The sequence below is a fragment of the Chiloscyllium punctatum genome, chromosome 40 (genome assembly GCF_047496795.1).
Source record: "Chiloscyllium punctatum isolate Juve2018m chromosome 40, sChiPun1.3, whole genome shotgun sequence".
NCBI classification, from domain to species: domain Eukaryota; kingdom Metazoa; phylum Chordata; class Chondrichthyes; order Orectolobiformes; family Hemiscylliidae; genus Chiloscyllium; species Chiloscyllium punctatum.
In genome coordinates this window covers 12,596,655-12,614,509 of record NC_092778.1, presented here as the reverse complement: position 1 = coordinate 12,614,509, position 17,855 = coordinate 12,596,655, and the positions used below count along the sequence as shown (strand labels likewise).

Sequence of the window (17,855 nt, the reverse complement as noted above, 5' to 3'; positions counted from 1 at the left end):
TATCTTTTTGAAGAGGGGCAGGGGGAGTTCTTGCTTGTATCCTGGACTATATTTTGCTTTCACCTAACATCATTTAAAAAAAACTGGTTGTTATCTCAGTGCAATTTGTGGGAGCTTTCTGTAAGCAAATTGGCTGCAGTGATTCCGAGATTCCAAAAGTGACCACACTTTAATTAGCTGAAAGAGTGTTTTGGGATGTTTTGTGGTTCTGAGTCTTTTCTTTATTTCTTCCTCGCATTGTAAGCGAACATCTCTGAAATATCTCCACATTGTTAATTAGAACACTTCAGCAGTCAGTAAGTGCAATAGTGAGGAAGTTTGGTCAAAGGACCTGCGGAAATCCTACAGTTCTGCAACACTTTGCTGAGACAATATATCATATGGAACCTTTAACATAGGAGAATGTTTCAACTGCAATAAAAAAACAAAAGGGACCTGAACCACCAGAAGAGGGACGAACAGGTCCTCCGTTTGAGAATTTCAGTTCTGCATCCTGCTATTGAAACATTAACGGTCAATAACAATGAAGGAGAAAGTGAGGACTGCAGATGCTGGAGATCAGAGCTGAAAATGTGTTGCTGGAAAAGCGCAGCAGGTCAGGCAGCATCCAAGGAGCAGGAGAATCGACGTTTCAGGCATCAGCCTGATGCCCGAAACGTCGATTCTCCTGTTCCTCAATAACAATGGAGGCCAGCTCGTGCTCTCATATTCTGTAATGCTATTTCATCATTGGTCTAGCCAAATTTGTTGCCCATCTCTAATTGAACAGTGACTGCTAGGCCACCCCAGAGAGCAGTTCAGTGTCAATCACATCACTGTAGGTCTGGAGTCACATGTAGGCCAGACTGAATAAGGATGGCAGAGTTCCTTCCCTAATGGACATTTGTGTGTCATACTAACACATAAGCCAGCTCCATTAAAATTGAATCTGCAGACAGCTTCAGCATTACTGAACAAAAGACAACTGAGAAATGTGTAAAGGGAATTTGAATGCAGAAAACAGGGTTAAAGGTAGGATTCTTGGCAGTGTGAAGGAACAGAGGATCTTGGAGTCCATATCCATAGATCCCTCAAAGTTGCCACCAGGTCAATAGGGTTGTTGGCTTTCATTAGCAGAGGAATTGAGTTTAAGAGCTGTGAGGTTATGCTGCAGCTCTATAGAGTCCTGGTTAGACCACACTTGGAATATTGTGTTCAGTTCTGGTTGCCTCATTACAGGAAAGATGTGGAAGCTTTAGAGAGGGTGCAGAGGAGATATACCAGGATGCTGCCTGGACTGGAGGACATGTCTTACAAAGAAAGGTTGAGGAGCTAGGGCTTTCCCAATTGGAAAGAAGAACGATGAGAGGTATTTTGATAGAGGTATACAAAATGTTGAGAGGCATAGGCAGAGTGGATAGCCAGCGACTTTTTCCCAGGGCATAATTTTAAGGTGATTGGAGGAAGGTTTAGGGGAGATGTCAGAGGTAGGTTCTTTACACAGAGGGTGGTGGGTGTGTGGAATGCACTGCCAGCAGTGGTAGTAGAGTCAGACACATTAGGGACATTTAAGTGACTCTTGGATAGGGATATGGAAGTCAGTACAATGAGGGTATATAGGTTAGTCTGATCCGAGAGTAGGTTAGAAGGCTAGCACAACATTGAGTGCCAAAGGGAGTACTATGTTTCCTGTTCTGTGTTCTGTGACAGCAAACCAAACAGATTGTAAAAGCATCAATAGATATGTAGAAAGGAAGTGATTAGCAAATGTGAGTCCATTCGAGGCAGAGACAAGAGAAATTACGATGAGAAATAAGAAAATTACAGAGAGAATAAAGAAATACTTTGCCAGAATCTTATCAGGCAATGAGCGAATTTGGCTGTGGCAAGATGGTGAGATATTTGAGGTCCTTACACTTATACACTTTTCTCAAGCAGCGTGGTGAGTTTCTCACTTTGAAGTGGCAAGTTCACAAATGATGGTCATTATTGTTTGTTAAATGCCTTATTAACAGCCCATCTCGCCAAGGGTTGCAATCTTTCCAAACTTGCAGTCGGGACGACGCACCATGGAAATGGGAATGGGTTCTTGGTGGGTTTGACTTGCCACTTGGGGGTGACCTCAGTATCCCCTCCTTATATGGGGTTGTTATGGACTAGGCCAGACCACTCAAAACACTCTTAAGCAGGCAGCCCCAGACCATAACTTTGCAATTTGTTTTGGTAAGTGTACAGTGAAAATTACCTGAGTAAGATTACTAGATTTTAAAACAGACAAAAATTTATTCACAAAATTACACAATGAAACACAAAGAACAGAATCAAAAACTCCTACAGAACTCAACCTATCCAACTAGACTTAATTATGCTTTTCTGAATATACACAACAGTCCCAATAAGCAAACTCCCTTTAAAAACTAGTATAAATGGTACACATGCTTACAGGTTGAAGTTGAAGGGCAGAAAGAGAGAGAGAGATGTGCCACACAGCTCCCTGTTGAACTTCTCACCAGTGTAAGACTAAACTAAAACTGTTCAGCTCAGTTAGCTCCCCTTTCATTATACAGATCACTTCTGAACCATGGCATGAAGTCTCATCTGTTTACATATAAACAAAAGGCCTCTCAGAATCCTTTTCATCTCTGTACCAAACCAGACTGATTGGAGCCAGGCCCAGTATACTGCCCCTCTGAAAAAAATCAGGGACAATGTCTCCTTGAGCCAAGGAACAGCTTTTAGGAAAAAATGGGACTAGCTTTGTGACACCTCCCCCCTTTAAAACAATGAACCATCAATTCCAAAAGATGGCTTCATTTTTAACCCTTCAAAACCCGGTTACAAGTCTAAACATCCATATACACTTTATTAACTATAAACATGCAAACATGCACAACCATGTGCAAATTCAGGCCGTGGAACACCCGCCACCGAATGCCCATGTATCTTATTCGTGTCTCGATAACCCATCAGCAATCGCATTCTCGCGACCTGCCACATGCACAATTGTCAAATTGAACGGCTACAACAACAGGCTCCATCTAAACAGTCTGGCATTTTTGTCCTTTAAATCTTTCCACAAATGTCAATGGACTGTGATCAGTGTACACAATTGTCTCAGATGCATTGGTGGTAATATAAACACTGAGATGTTGTAATGCCAATACCAAGCTTATAGTCTCTTTCTCCACCATTGAATATTTGTGTTGATGAACATTCAACTTCCTGGAAAAATACCTGATGGGTCTTTCTATTCCCTCGTCATCCTCCTGTAGGAGCACCGCACCAACATCCATATCACTGGCATCGATAGCCGCTTTGATAGGCTTCCACTGTGGCTAATACTGGGACAATGGTTAACACAGTTTTAAGGCTGTCAAATGTTTTTAATAGTCCACTGTCCACTGAAATTTTTTGCCCTTTTTTAACAGTTTGGTGAGTGGAGCAGCCACGCTGCTAAGGTTTGGCACAAACTTTAGGTAAAATCCACTCAATCCCAGGAAACCGTCGTACTGCTTTTTTGTCGACGGTGTGGGAAATTCCCCAATTACTTTCGTGTTTGCCTCCTGTGGGGTCATTTGTCCATGTCCAATAACATTGCCCAGGAAGGGGACTTGGGTTTTGGCAAATTCACTTTTAGCTGGGTTTATTACCAAGCCTGCCTTCCAAAGTCGACCGAGCAGGTCTGATAAATGCTGTAAATGTTTCTTCCATAAGTGACTAAAATTCACCAGGTCATGAATATACACCACACAGTTGGGTAATCCAGCAATGACCTTATTAGTCAGTCTCTGAAATGTGGCTGGAGCATATTTCATACCAAACGACATGACTTTGAACTGATATAGTCCATTTGACATTACGAAAACCAAAATTGCCTTTGCTTTCTCTGACAGAGGTACTTGCCAGGAGCCTCTGAGCAAGTCCAACTTAGAAATGTAAGTTGCTTATCTCACTTTTTCAACACAGTCCTCCAACTGTGGAATTGGATATGCATCAGTCTTTGTAACGCCGTTGACTTTGTGATAGTCCACAGATAACTGTTGGGTGTCATCGGGCTTTGGCACCATGACTATAGGTGAGCTCCAGTCACTGTAACTCACTTCAATTATGCCATCTTGGAGCATGCGCTCTTTTTTTCTTCTGAACCTGTGCCAACCTTAGAGGGTTATGTCTATAAAGATGTTGCTTAATTGGAACAGTATCTCCTATAGCTACATCATGCACAATTAGGTTAGTACTTCCCAGTTTATTTCCGCATATCTCCCCATGTGATAGTAATAACATTTTCAGGTTATTTCAATTTTCTTGTGGAAGGTAACTCAATAATTAATCCCAATTTTTGACAACTTCCTCATGGGCCAATTTGATTTAAGGAATAACTAATTCAGATTCCTCTGAACTTGGTTCTTCCTTCTGTGCTGTAATCATTAACACCTTCTCCTCTTGCTTTCCTTCCCTATCAAAATACCTCTTGAGCATATTCACATGACACACCCTGTGAGATTTCTTCCTGACTGCAGTCCTTATCAAGTAGTTCACCTCACTCAATTACTTCTCAATTTGTTAAGGTCCACTAAACCTTGTTTTTAAAGGCTCACCTGTCACTGGAAGTGACACCAATACCTTATCCTCAATTGCAAACTTGTGATTTCTTATCTGCTCCCTGTTTCCTTGTACGCTGTGATACTTTTAAGTGCTGTCTAGCCAACTCTCCAGCTCTATTTAATCATTCTCTAAAATTCTGGTCTCTGAATTCTGACTTATTAATTTCTCCTTAATCAATTTTAATGGTCCTCTTAATTCATGCCCCAAAATTAATTCAAATGGACTGAATTTGATCAATTTATTTGTTGCATCTCTGATCGCAAAAAGTACAAATGGAATTTCCTTATCCCAATCATCTGGATAATCCCGACCATAAGCCCATCAACATGGTTTGTTGCCATCTCCCTAGCGCTCCCTGCAATTCCGGATGGTAAGCAGTAGATTTGAATTGCTTTATTCCCAAGTTATCCATAAACTCCTTGAAAAATTTGGATGTGAAGCTTGATCCTTGATCTGACTGGATCTCTATTGGTAGTCCGTATCTAGTAAAAAAAATTAAGTTATTCTTCTACTACCCTTTCAGCCATGATGTTGTGTAAGGGGATTGCCTCTGGAAATCTAATTGATACATCTATTATTGTTAATAAATACTTATTCCCACTTTTTGTTTGAGGTAGGGGACCTACTCAATGTTGTGAAAGGTTTCTCAAATGCCGGAATAGGTAGTAAGGGTGCAGGTTTTATTCCTGCTTGTGGTTTTCTGATTAGCTGACATGTATGATACGTCTGGCAAAATTCAACTACATCTTTATGTAGTCCAGGCCAGTAAAAATGTCTTTGTATTTTACCCTGTGTTTTCCTCACCCTGTAAATGACCTCCAAGTGCAGTTCATGTGTCCCTCACAACATCTGCTTCCTATACCCTACTGGCAAAAATGATTTGATGAATGTCTGCCCATTTCTCATCTGCTTGAATGCGTCCATTTCCTCACTAAGACATCATTTGTTAAGTAATGGCACACAGGAATGCATTCATTTTCTTTCTCAATAAGTGCCTTTTGATATGACTGTTTTAACTCCTCATCTTTCTGCAGTAATTCAGCTTAGTAGAGCTAAAGATATTGGTATGTTTACCTATTTGCTCCTTCTCTGTTCCACTTACCTGATCAAAGAAAGTTTCAGATAACTCTATGTCAGCTTCCTTATTTGTGCCTTTTGATGTCTCCTGCTTCAGCTTGTGCCTCTGTAATCTTGTGATCACACAATCTGGCAAAATACCTGGATAAACATTCTTCATGTCTTCAGTTGCCTGCGCCTCCACTGGCTTTTCAACTAGTGTAGGCAGCACGCCTACTGGTGAAACAGTTATATCATCTGCAAGGACAAATTGTATTCCTGGAGCTGAGAGTTTGTCCAATACTCCTACCACAAATTCTCCACCCTTCTCTGCCACACTTTACATAATTGAGCACTTTTTGTCTCACCATGAATTCCTGTTACCAGTACCTTTTCTGGTAATAGTTCCTCAGGAGTGCATATCTCCTTATCCTTCAGCATTACAGACTGAGAGGATCCTGTGTCCCTTAATATTGTAACCTCCTTGCCTACTATTCCTGGCCTATGTGAATAAACTTTACCCTTGCATATATACTTTTTAAGCAGATCTGGCACTTCCTCCTTAATCAACCTCTGATCATCTTGTACACTCTGAGGCAGTTGTCTAACTTCCCTTCTGTTTTTTGTTACTAGGCCAACAAAACTTCCAGGCTTGTCTGGTTTTCATACATCTGGCTTTCTCCTAGTCTACCAACACTGTGATTTTGTGTGGCTCACTTTATTACAATGAAAACACCAGAGCTTTTTAATTTCTTTGTCCCCCTCAAGGGTTTATTTTTTACCCTGTAGTAAGTTAACCTATGATCTTCACTGAGATCTACTTTTCCCTTTCCACGTGAGGATTTCTCTTTGTCCTGATTTCTATCCCTCATGGACTGAAATTGATTCTGGAAGCAAACCGAATTTTGTGGACGAGCTCATAATCATCAGCCACTTCAGCTGCTAACCTTGCTGTTTTAACTCTCTTGCTCTTCCACATGGGTTCGCACTATTTCAAGCAGTGAATTTTTGAATTCCTCCAAAATAATTACCTCTCTAAGGGCATCATAAATTTGCTCAATTCTTAAAGCTTTTATCCATCTATCGAAATTACTCTGTTTGATCATTCCAAACCCAGTATAGGTTTGACCAGACTCCCTCCTTAGATTCCTGAAACATTGTCTATAGGCTTCTGGTACAAGTTCATGCGCACTTAAAAAGGCTTTTTTCACCTCCTCATACACCCTGGACACCTCCTCTGATAGGGATGCAAATACCTCACTTAGGCCTACCAACAAGTTTCGTTTGGATCAACAAAGCCCACATTGCCACTGGCCGCTGCATTTGTTTATCCACCTTTTCAAATGAGATGAAAAATTCTTCCACATCCTTCTCACCAAATTTAGGAATGCTTGAACATACTTTAGCAGTTTCTCACTACGTTTCTGACTGCCAGGGGCTTGCTTATCCTCACTCTCTTCCTCACTAAGCCAACTCTCAGCCTTTATCTCCAGCTTTTTAAGCTGACTTTCCTTTTTAAATGTCAGTTTTTGAACTTCAAAAGCTCCCTGTTTTTCCCTCTCTTCTGTTTCTAATCATAACTCAAACTGTTTCATTTCTGCTGCCCTTTCCTTATCTCTGGCCTCTAACTCAGCTGCTTCATTTGCAATTGAATTCTTGCTATCTCTATAGATTCTGATGGTTTCTCCGGCATGTTTAAATGCTGACCTACTGCTGTAATTATCTCTCCTTTCCTCAAGGAAGCAGGCAGTTCCAGTTCCAGCTTCTCTGCTAATTGTTGCAGCTTGGTCTTATTCACTTTTTGCAAAAACTTGCAAAGTCAACCGCATCCACTTCCAGAAAACTTTTGGTGACTAAAAGTGCCGTTACTATCCCAAGCTTTGTCTACACAACCAAACCAACACCCGAAATAAAGACACTAGCACCTACCACTCATTGTTTAAAATCCCGGATGAACCCCCAATCTGTTATGGACTAGGCCAGGCCACTCAAAATATTCTTAAGCAGACAGCCCCAGACCATAACTTTGCAATTTGTTTTGGTAAGTGTACAGTGAAAATTACCCGAGTACGATAACTAGGTTGATTACTCGATTTTAAAACAGACAAAAATTTATTCACAAAATTACAAAATGAAACATAAAGAACAGAATCGAGAACCCCTACAGAACTCAGCCTATCCAACTTGACTTAATTATGCTTTTCCAAATATACACAACAGTCCCAATCAGCCACTTCCCTTTAAAAACCAGTATAAATGGAACACATGCTTACAGGTTGAAGTTGAAGGGCAGAAAAAGAGACAGAATGTTTCCACACAGCTCCCTGTTGAACTTCTCACCAGCTCAAGACTGAACTAAAACTGCTCAGCTCGAGAGCTGACCACTCTCCTTTCATTATACAGGTCACTTCTAAAACATGATCGCTTTGGCCTGAGGTCTCATCTGTTTCCATGTAAATAAAAGGCCCCTCAAAATCCTTTTCGTCTCTGTACCAAACCAGACTGATCAGAGCCCGGCCCGGTTTCTTGCCCCTCTGAAACAAATCAAGTACAAAGTCTCCTTGAGCCAAGGAACCGTTTTTAGAAAGAAAAAAAGGGACTAACTTTGTGACAGGATGAGGAGCCAAATAACAGGCGGCACACTGAGTCTCCTCAATTGTGGCCTTATGGAATGAGGAAGAGACAGCTATTACAGAAGATCAAATTGAGTGGTACAGCTCATACCATCGGCACAAGTGGGGACGTGCCCTAGTGGGTGTTCTAAGGCAGTGCAGAAGGCATGCAGGGTCAGTGGTGTTGGGAGATGGAATTGGTGAGGGCAGGTGAGGAAGGTGTTGCAGCAGCAGAGAGTAGTAGGGCAAGAGCCTTGGTAGAAGGTGAGTCCAGTAGCAATGATAGAGTGCATGAGAGATTGAAGCTGGTGGCACTTAGGGAACAGGGCACTGACGATCGTCCTACAGTGCTGGGCATTTCTCTAGATTGCTGAGAGGTGCATTCCTCTGAGGCTGTGCAACCACATTAATTGCCGTTTTGAGCCCTGGCCGTGACTATCAGGTCTGCGCTCTGCTCATTCTTACGACCCACTGTTCCCAGAATGACCTGTCACTGGGTACTGTGGAATTCACCAGCATCCCTTGTTAAGATACAATGAGAAAAGCCTCTGAGCTTTGCAGTGACAATCACTCCACCAAAATTGACATGACTCTTGCTTAGCCAAAAAAGAATAAGATTCAGCTCAATGTATCAGTCTTCATCGTAAAAACCATTCTGCAAATATTAGGTGAATCAACAATCTAGCAAAAATGAGGAACTTCAAAAAATAAAGTATTAGTGAGAAAATAGTACGGGAGAAATTAATGGATGAAAAGTTGATAAATCCCCTAGTCTTGGTAACCTACTTCCTAGGATTCTGAAAGAGGTAGTGACAGAATAGTGAAAACATTGGTTTTAACTTTGCAGAATTCCCTAGGTTCTAGAACATTCTGTGTTGATTAGAAGGTAGTGAACAAAATTCTACCACTAAAAGGAAAGATGACATAGAGAACAATAGGTTAGTTAGCTTGGCATTAGGTGCAAGGAAAGTGCTAGGAGCTATTATGAGAGCTATAACAGGATACTTAGAATCATGCAGTATGATTAGGCAGAATCAGTATAGATTTTTGAAGAGGAAATCACGTTTCACAGATGCGTTAGAGGTTTTTTGATGTTGTAAATAGTGGAGTAGACACGGGGGAATTTTCAAAAAGCATTCGATAAGGCAGCAAGTAGAAAGGTGGCAGCCTTCCAGGGAAGGTTTGAGCTGTGATAGTCAATCTGTGTAAAGCATTGTCTGGTTTGTCTCAGGAGCCTTTCGGATATGACAGTCTCTGTCATATGTGCTGCAGAGGAAGATAATGGGCTGGGAAAGTGCATAATTGGGGGCGGGGTGGTCTCTGTTACCTCTTGGCCCTCCTCTTGGTCAGTCGAGCTTTTCATTTTTGCTGACGGCTTCCAATGACCTTTCAAAAAGTCAGCCTTCAGAGATCGCAGCCATCAGGGACTGTTAATATTGGAATTGTCAGTGTCAATATCCACTAACCTCATATCGCATTTCTAGGTGTCCTTGTGACAGAGGATTGGATGCTCAGGAGGTTGTGACCCAATTCATCACACAAAGGTTCTTTGGATATATGGCTGTCGTTCATGTGATGAATATGGTTGAGCCCCCAGTGATGGCTTGATAGTGAGTCTATGCAGATGGAATTAAGTCACTCCAGGACCTCTGATTTGGTGACTCTGGCCTGCCAGAAGAAGCAAGGATCTTGCCTAGAAATATTCTCCAGGTTTTAGGATGCAGAGGAGTGCACTAAGCGTGCAGGCATGATAGACCTGCAGAACGGAGTTCTCAGTCAGTTTCCTGCTATTCCACACTCTCTTACCCATTGTGTACATTACAACTGCAGCTTTGGCGATGTGCGTGCTGATTTTAGCATCAAGGGACAGACTGCTGGTGATTGTGGAGTCTAGGTGTGTGAAGTCACCTATATCCCTCCAGTGTCACAAAAGGGTATCATGCAAAATTATGGCTTGTGGGCTAGACTAATATATTAGTACAGATTGAGCATTAATAAATGGACAGAAAACAGAGAGTAGGATTAACTGGGCCAATTTGTAGGTGCTAGGTTGTAGCTAGTGGAGTGCCACAAGATCAGTTCGTGGGCCTCAGCTGTAACAAGATGAAGGTATAATGTACCCAAAATGCTAAATAATACTATGTTTGTTGGGAGAGTAAGCCGTGACGCGGTGAAGAGACCATAAATAAATGTAGACAGATTGAATGAGTGGGTGCAAATATAGCAAATGGAATATTATGTGCAGAAGTACAAAAGTTATCGACTTCAGTAGGAAAAATAGAAAACAGAATATTTATAAAACAGTGAAGAACTCAGAAAATTAGCAAAACTGGTGTCAGTGGGAATCCGGGGAAAATCTCTCCCCTGATCGAAGTCATAATTGGCACATAGGTACTTGGTTGTAGTCATTGGAGGTCAATCATCTCAGCTGCAGGAGTTCCTCAGGGGAGTGACCTAGGCCCAACCATTTACAGATCCTTCATCAGTGACCTTCCCTCCAGTATAAGACGTTCGCTGTTGAACCTGGCTTGGGCTAGAAATGGCAAATAGAGTTTGTGCAATACAGGTGTAGGAAATGACCATCTCCAACAAAAGAGCTCTAACCACCACCCCTTGCATTACCATCACTGAATCCCCCACTATCAATATCCTGGGAGTTACCATTGACCAGAAACTAATCTGGACTAGTCATATATATTCTGTGGTCACAAGAGCAGATCAGATCCTAAGAATCCTGTAGCAAGTAACAAATCTCTTGACTCCCTAAAGTCTGTCCACCATCTCTAGGGCACAAGCCAAGAGTGTGATGGAATACTCCCCACTTGCCTGATGGGTGCAGCTCCAATAAAGCGGCTGGTTTGATTAGCACCACATCCGCAAATATTCTCTCCTTCCACCAACACTCAGTAAGAAACGTGTATACTATCTACATTATGCACTGTAGTAACTCACCCATGTTCCATACACAGCACCTTCCAAACCCACAACCATTTCTGTCTACAAAGACAAAGGAGCAGACAGATGGGAACACCTGCCACTTGCCTTCCAAGTCACTCACCATCCTGACTTGGAAATGTTCCTTCAGTGTCACTGAGTCAAAATCCTGGAACTCCCTCCCTAATGGCATATGGGGCACACACGCAGCAATTCAAGAAAGCAGCTAACCTGTTTCTGAAGGGCAGCTGGGGAGGTGCGATAAATACTGACTCCGCCGGAAATGCCCACATCCTATGAATGAATATAAAATAAATTTAAGGTACCTGGGTCCTTTTGCATGCAAATCACAGAAAGTTAACCTGCATCAGCAAGCCATTTTAGATTTTTCGAAAAAGAGACTGGAGTACAGGGAGAGAAAAAGTCTTATTGCAGCCATATAGGATTTTGGTGAGACCATATACCATGGGTATCGTGGGCAATTTCCGTCTCCTCACAAGGAAGAATATCTTTGCCTCGGACGGAGTGCCACAAAGGTTCAGAAAACTGATTACAGTACTTAACTGGGAGAATTGTAAAGATTGAAAAGATTAGGGCTACATTCACTAGAAGTTTGAAGAAAGAAGGTGATCAGTGAAGCTCACGCAAGATGTATCCACTGGAAAGGGAATCTAGAACTGGAATTCACAGTCTCAGTAAGGAATAGGCTTTTCAGACTGAGATGAAGAGCAGTTCCTTCACTCCAAAAGTTGTGAGTATTTAGAATTCCCTTCCCACAATGCTCTATGTATGTTCCGATATTGATTATCATTAAGGCTGACCTTAACCATTTTAATGTACACAGGGAATCAAAGACAATGGGGATAGAGGGCGAAGATGCAGTGAAGAGATTTGCAATGATCTTACTGAAGGGTTTGGAAAACTGAATGGCCTACTTCTGCTATCCCTATGTACTGCGCATCTCACACCAAACAGGAGAATAGGTCATTTATGAAAAAAACAGCAAGTTGCTGGAAAAACTTAGGTCTGGCTGCATCTTAATGGCTTGAGCCCAGTCTGACTCTCCCACTTGCTGCTCGGTTAATGGATGAGTCCAACTCCATCAGTTTGAAGGGAAGCAGTCATGTAATCAAAAGGAGGACATAATTGGAAGCAGGTGGGAAATGACAAAAATGCAAACTAATAAAGGTCAGAAAAAGCCACTATCTACTGAGAAGACATGTCACAGAACAAGACTTATTTCTCTTTACAGATTTATGAATAACAGAGTGCCTGCCAATCGAAGATATGAACCCACAGAGTATGAACATGCAGCAAACTGTGCTACCCATGCAGTAAGTTACCTGAATGGTGCTGTATCAATGAATGTGATATAAATGATTTAAGAACAAGGATTTTTAGTTGCGAGATTTACTGTGTGATGGTGAATTGACAGTAAGTGAATTCTGAAGGGTAGAATCAGTGCTGAAAGAATAGACAGCTCCATTAGCGAACACCTTACTCTGTGTGGCCAGCATTTGTGGGTTAGAATCCAATTTAGACATTTTAATCCATAACCTCAGCCAATGTTCTTGGTGCCAGCAATGGCAGAGGTGCTGATTTTCAGATGAAACACTTAAACTTCTCTCCCAAGTGGATGTAAAGGATCCCATGCTGCTCCAGAATGAAGAGGAGAGGAATTACTTTGGTATCCTGTTGGCTAGCATCACTAAAGAACAAATTATTCAGTCATTATTTCATTGTCTTTTATGACACATTGGTTGCTGCATTTACTACATTACCACAGTGACTACAAGGAAATTGGCTGTATTTGTGATGTGTTGAGGTTGTGAAAAGGAATATATATATAATGTGATTTTTTTCTTTGTATGCTTGATTCAATAATTTAACATTTTTTGAAGGTGAAGTCTAGAAATAAATGGCAAAATCGGTGAATCCCCAGAATTTTTTTTTGTCAAATAACCTTCGCAATTACAGGGTTGCTGTGTGTTGTTGATTTTTAACAAGAATAACAACACATCCATTCACAGTTAGGGACACTGATAGGAGCAACAAGAAAAGCAATAGGCCCCGCTGTTAGTATTACTTGTAATCTTTAAGATGTTCTTCTACTCCTCATCTTGGCACCATAGGGAGCCTACATTCAGCATACATTGATGCAGATTAGGCTGGGCAACAATTAACAAGAGTGATTTTCGTTAAGAAAAGGATGATGATTGCCATGTAGTATATTTCTACCTCTGTACCCTGTTCAAATTGAGCCCAGCAAAATAAAAATCTGCATTATTCTTTGTTATGCAAAGTGAGTCCAAACCTTGTTTATTGTTATACTTACAGTACCGAAATACGTTATAATTATTCATGATATTTTTATTAGTTGTTGGCTCAAGAGGCAAAGCATGTAGCAATTGACAACTTCAGGCAGAGGTGTCACAGGATGATTGGCTGTTGCTCAAAACAAAGAGATGGAGCCTTGGCTTTTTATCTTGCATTCAGGATAAATGCTCAAAAGTCAACTTTCAAACGATCACAGCATTTATACAAGAAGAGAAAAGGTGCTGATTGGTTGGCAAGTGAATTCTGACTCAACCATTGTGCATTTGCAAAACCTTAAACCGAACCTTTACTGTTGGATGTGATTTTATTATTGGGTAGCACTTGCTGAATAATTCTCAGTCTGCGAACAACCAGTTTGTAATGTGGCTGATGTAACAGTGCTGGAAGTGTCGTATATTCATACATAGGGACCTGTCCTCTGTAACCGCCACAAAAATGTGTAAGCGTTATCATTTTTAACATTTATCTGGGGAGCCTGGAGTTCCCGGTAATTTCTGCATTTCATTGCCTCAGCCATCCAGAGTCCACTTGCCCAAAGATCGGAGGGGCAATTAGATTCTTTTTAGGGACAGCAACTTCTTCTAACCTCCCGGCATATCAACTGTGATCATTTGAAATTTGAAATTCTTGCATTTAACTACAGTCCTGGGGAGTGTTGCTGAACAAAGAGACCTTGGGATGCAGGTTCATAGTTTCTTGAAAATGGAGTCCCAGGTAGACAGGATAGTGAAGAAGGCATTTGGTATGCTTGCCTTTATTGGTCAGTGCTGAAAGGTGTGGCACTGGCAAAGCACAGCAGGTCAGGCAACATCTGAGGAGCAGGAGAGTGGATGTTTCGGGCATAAACCCTTCATCAGGAATGTGGCCGTGGCAAGGGGGCTGAGAGATAAACAGGGGTTTTGGGGTGGGGTGGGGGGAAGGTAGGTGGATGATGATAGCTGGATGTAGGTGGGGGATAATTGTGATAAATCGGTGCCCCCACCTACATCCATCTATCGCGATGTCACACACCTTTCCTCGTCCCACCGCCCTATTTATCTCTAACCCCCCCTCCCCCACATTCCTGATGAAAGACTTATACCCAAAACGTTGACTCTCCTGCTCCTCAGATGCTGCCTGACCTGTCCCACGTTTCTCCAGCATCTTCAGTCCTCACTTTCTCCTTTATTGGGCAGAGTATTGAGTACAGGAGTCAGGAGGTTATGTTGCAGCTGTACAGGACATTGTCAGGCCACTTTTGGAACACTGTATTCAATTCTGGTCTCCCAGCTGTAGGAATGATATTGTGAAACTTGAAAGAGTTCTGAAAAGATTTACAAGGATATTGCCTGGGTTGGAGAGTTTGAGCTATAGGGGGAGGCTGAATAGACTAGGGCTGTTTTCTCTGGATTGTCTGGGGCTGACCTTAAAGAGGTTTAGAAAATCATAAGGGGTATGGATAGTGTGAATAGCCAAGGCCATTTACTCTTGATAGGGGAGTCCAAAACTAGAGGGCACAAGTTTAAGGTGAGAGGGGAAAGATTTAAAAGGGGCCTAAAGGGCAATTTTTTCACGCAGAGGGTGATGCGTGTATGGAATGAGCTGCCAGAGGAAGTGGCAGAGGCTGGTACAATTGCAATTTTTAAAAGGCATCTGGATGAGTATATGAATAGGAAGGGTTTAGAGGGATATGAGCCAAATGGGATTAGATTAATTTAGGATATCTGGTCAGCATGGACAAGTTGGACCAAAGAATCTGTTTCTGTGCTATACTACTGTATGACCCTATGTCTCTCAAACTTGAAGACCTCAACATGTCTTTCTTTTTGGTCATATTCAAATCTGTACCACCAAGTGAATGGGAGAAGTTACACTGGTGTAGCAGGCATTCTCATTACAGTGTGGGTTTTGTTGTTGAGTCAATGAGGAGGACGATTGGTTCTGAAGCTTAAGGTGTTCACGTTAACAGGCCTGTTAAAGCTACATGCTGAAGGAGCAATGCTCCGAAAGCTAGTGCTTCCAAATGAACCTGTTGCACTATAACCTGATGTTGTGAAATGCAAATCAGACATGGTACAAAGGCAGCATTGCACCCAACCTCATGAGGTCCAAATTACCCTTTGCCGGTTAGAAGAAGTTGCTGTCCTTAAAAAGAATCTAATTGCCGCTCCGATCTTTTGTCAATTAGCCATGGTCTCCTTTTTAGCCCTCTGCCACGCCTAACAGACTTGATTTGTTTAATAAGATGAGCATGCATGTCAGTGTTGGAGGTAATACATTAGCATGGATAGAGGATTGTCTTCTATTAGATAGGCAAAGAGTTCACATAAAGGTGGCATTTTCAGTATGGCAACCTGTTAATAATGTTGTGTTACAGGAATCAGTTCTGGGGCCACAATTATTTACAACATATATTAATGACTTGGATAGGAAAGTTAAGTTTGCGGATGACACAAAAACAGGCGTAGGCAAGTGAGGATGAAACAAAGAGTCTGCAGAGGGATATAGACAGGTTAAGCGGTGGGCAAAAACATGGAAAGTGGAATATAATGTGGGTAATTGTGAAGCTATGCGCTTTGGCAGGAAGAGTAGAGGAGCTGAATATTATCTAAATAGAGAAAGACTGCAGCAAGCTATAGAATAGAGGGATTTGAGAGTCCTCATCCATGAATCACGACAAACGAGCATCCAGAAGACAAATGGAATATTGGGTTTTATTTCAAAGGGAATGGAGTATAAAAATGCAGAGGTCTTGCTAAACCTATACAAGGCAGGAGTCAGACCGCAGCTGGAATTCTGTGAACAGTTTTGGGCTCCTTATCTAAAGAAAAATATAGTGGCATTAGAAGTGGACCATAGAGGGTTCATTAGGTTGAAATCAGGTATGGAGAAATGTCTTATGAGGAGAGATTGAGTAGATTGTCCCTGTACTCATTGGAGTCTAGAAGAATAAGAGGTGACCATATTGAAACATACAAGATTCTTAGGGAATTTGGCATAGTAGGGGAGAGGTTGTTTCCCATTATGGGAGAGTCTAGGTCCAGAGGGGACAATCACAGAATAACGGGTCGCACATTTAAGACAAATTTATGGGGAAATTTCTTCTCTCAGATGATAGTGAAATTCTTTACCACAGAGAGCTTTTGAGGCTGAGTCATTTAGAATAATCAAGTCTGAGATAAGGTCAGAAGTCAGACAATACCAGGTTATAGTCCAACAGGTTAACTTGAAATCACAAGCTTTTGGAGTATTGTCCCTTCATCACTTCACCTGACTCCAAAAGCTTGTGATCTCAAATAAACCTATTGGACTATAATCTGGTGTCATCTCACTTCTGACTTTGTCCACCCCAGTCCAACACCAACACCTTCACATCAGGTATGAGATTTACAATCAATAAGAGAATCAAGGGTTATGGGGAAAAGGCAGGAAGTTGGATTTGAGGATTATCAACTATGATCTCATTGAATGGGGGAGCAGTCTGGAAAGGTGGAATGGCCCAGTTCTGACCCTTTGTGTTATGGTCTTACTTTTTGGTTTCAAACACCTTATTAAGGATCTCCTTAACTTCATCTCCTCTACGTACACCTCCTCCAATCTCTCAACATAACCAAAGTCACCAATTCGAGTTAATCTCCCCACACCTTCTCCAATTACGTAAAATCTCCTTAACTACTGGCAACTCAAAGAAAAATAAAAAGGCATTGCATTAAGTGAAATCACAAAGAATGACATGCCTGATTAGGGAATCAAATGTATTTGTTAAATTTGCTGACAATTAATGTCAAGGTCACGCTGAACAGATGACCTTTTGGAAAATGATGTGGTGGACACTCAAAGTACAAAGAAGATGCATCATTTCCTTCAGGAGGAAAGGGAGGAAGCAGACTCTGTCTGTCCAGGAAGTCACTGCAAGCTTGTTAAAAAAAATTAACCTTGATATGAAATGTGAATTTTGCCAACAATGGAATCCTTCATAGCTTAGTCGTGATAAATGATATGGAAATATCAATTTTGTAGGTGTAATATAAAACTTGTTAAGTACAATGTTTTGGTAAAGCAGGATAGTGTGCCATCACATGTCATATTTCAAGAAGTCTAAAGCATTTCATTTAAGGTTTTGACTTTTCAGGGTGAGGCAGGTAGGAGGGGAATGATCTGAATTAACGGGTGGAATCAAATGGCAGGAAATGTGTCTTCAATCAAAACTTACAATGTAGTTATTAATCTTAGTATTGTTATCCTGGTATTCAGATCTTTTCATGGCATCATACCTCTGTGGGCGGCATGGTGGCACAGTGGTTAGCACTGCTGCCTCACAGCGCCAGAGATCCGGGTTCAATTCCCGCCTCA

General features: G+C 41.5%; 1 protein-coding gene across 2 annotated transcripts in view; it reads left to right on the top strand.

The window, feature by feature from the left end:
• Positions 1 to 17,855, top strand: part of mmd2a (monocyte to macrophage differentiation-associated 2a) — a 117,318-nt gene that overhangs the window by 33,904 nt on the left and 65,559 nt on the right. Inside the window, exons 3-4 of one of the 2 annotated variants that reach the window (XM_072559307.1) lie at positions 12,031 to 12,342; positions 12,439 to 12,520. In XM_072559307.1, the coding sequence (XP_072415408.1) occupies positions 12,443 to 12,520 (78 nt within the window). In that variant the 5' untranslated portion in view covers positions 12,031 to 12,342; positions 12,439 to 12,442. The remainder of the gene's footprint in view (positions 1 to 12,030; positions 12,343 to 12,438; positions 12,521 to 17,855) is intronic. The other variant, XM_072559306.1, reaches the window with a different exon arrangement.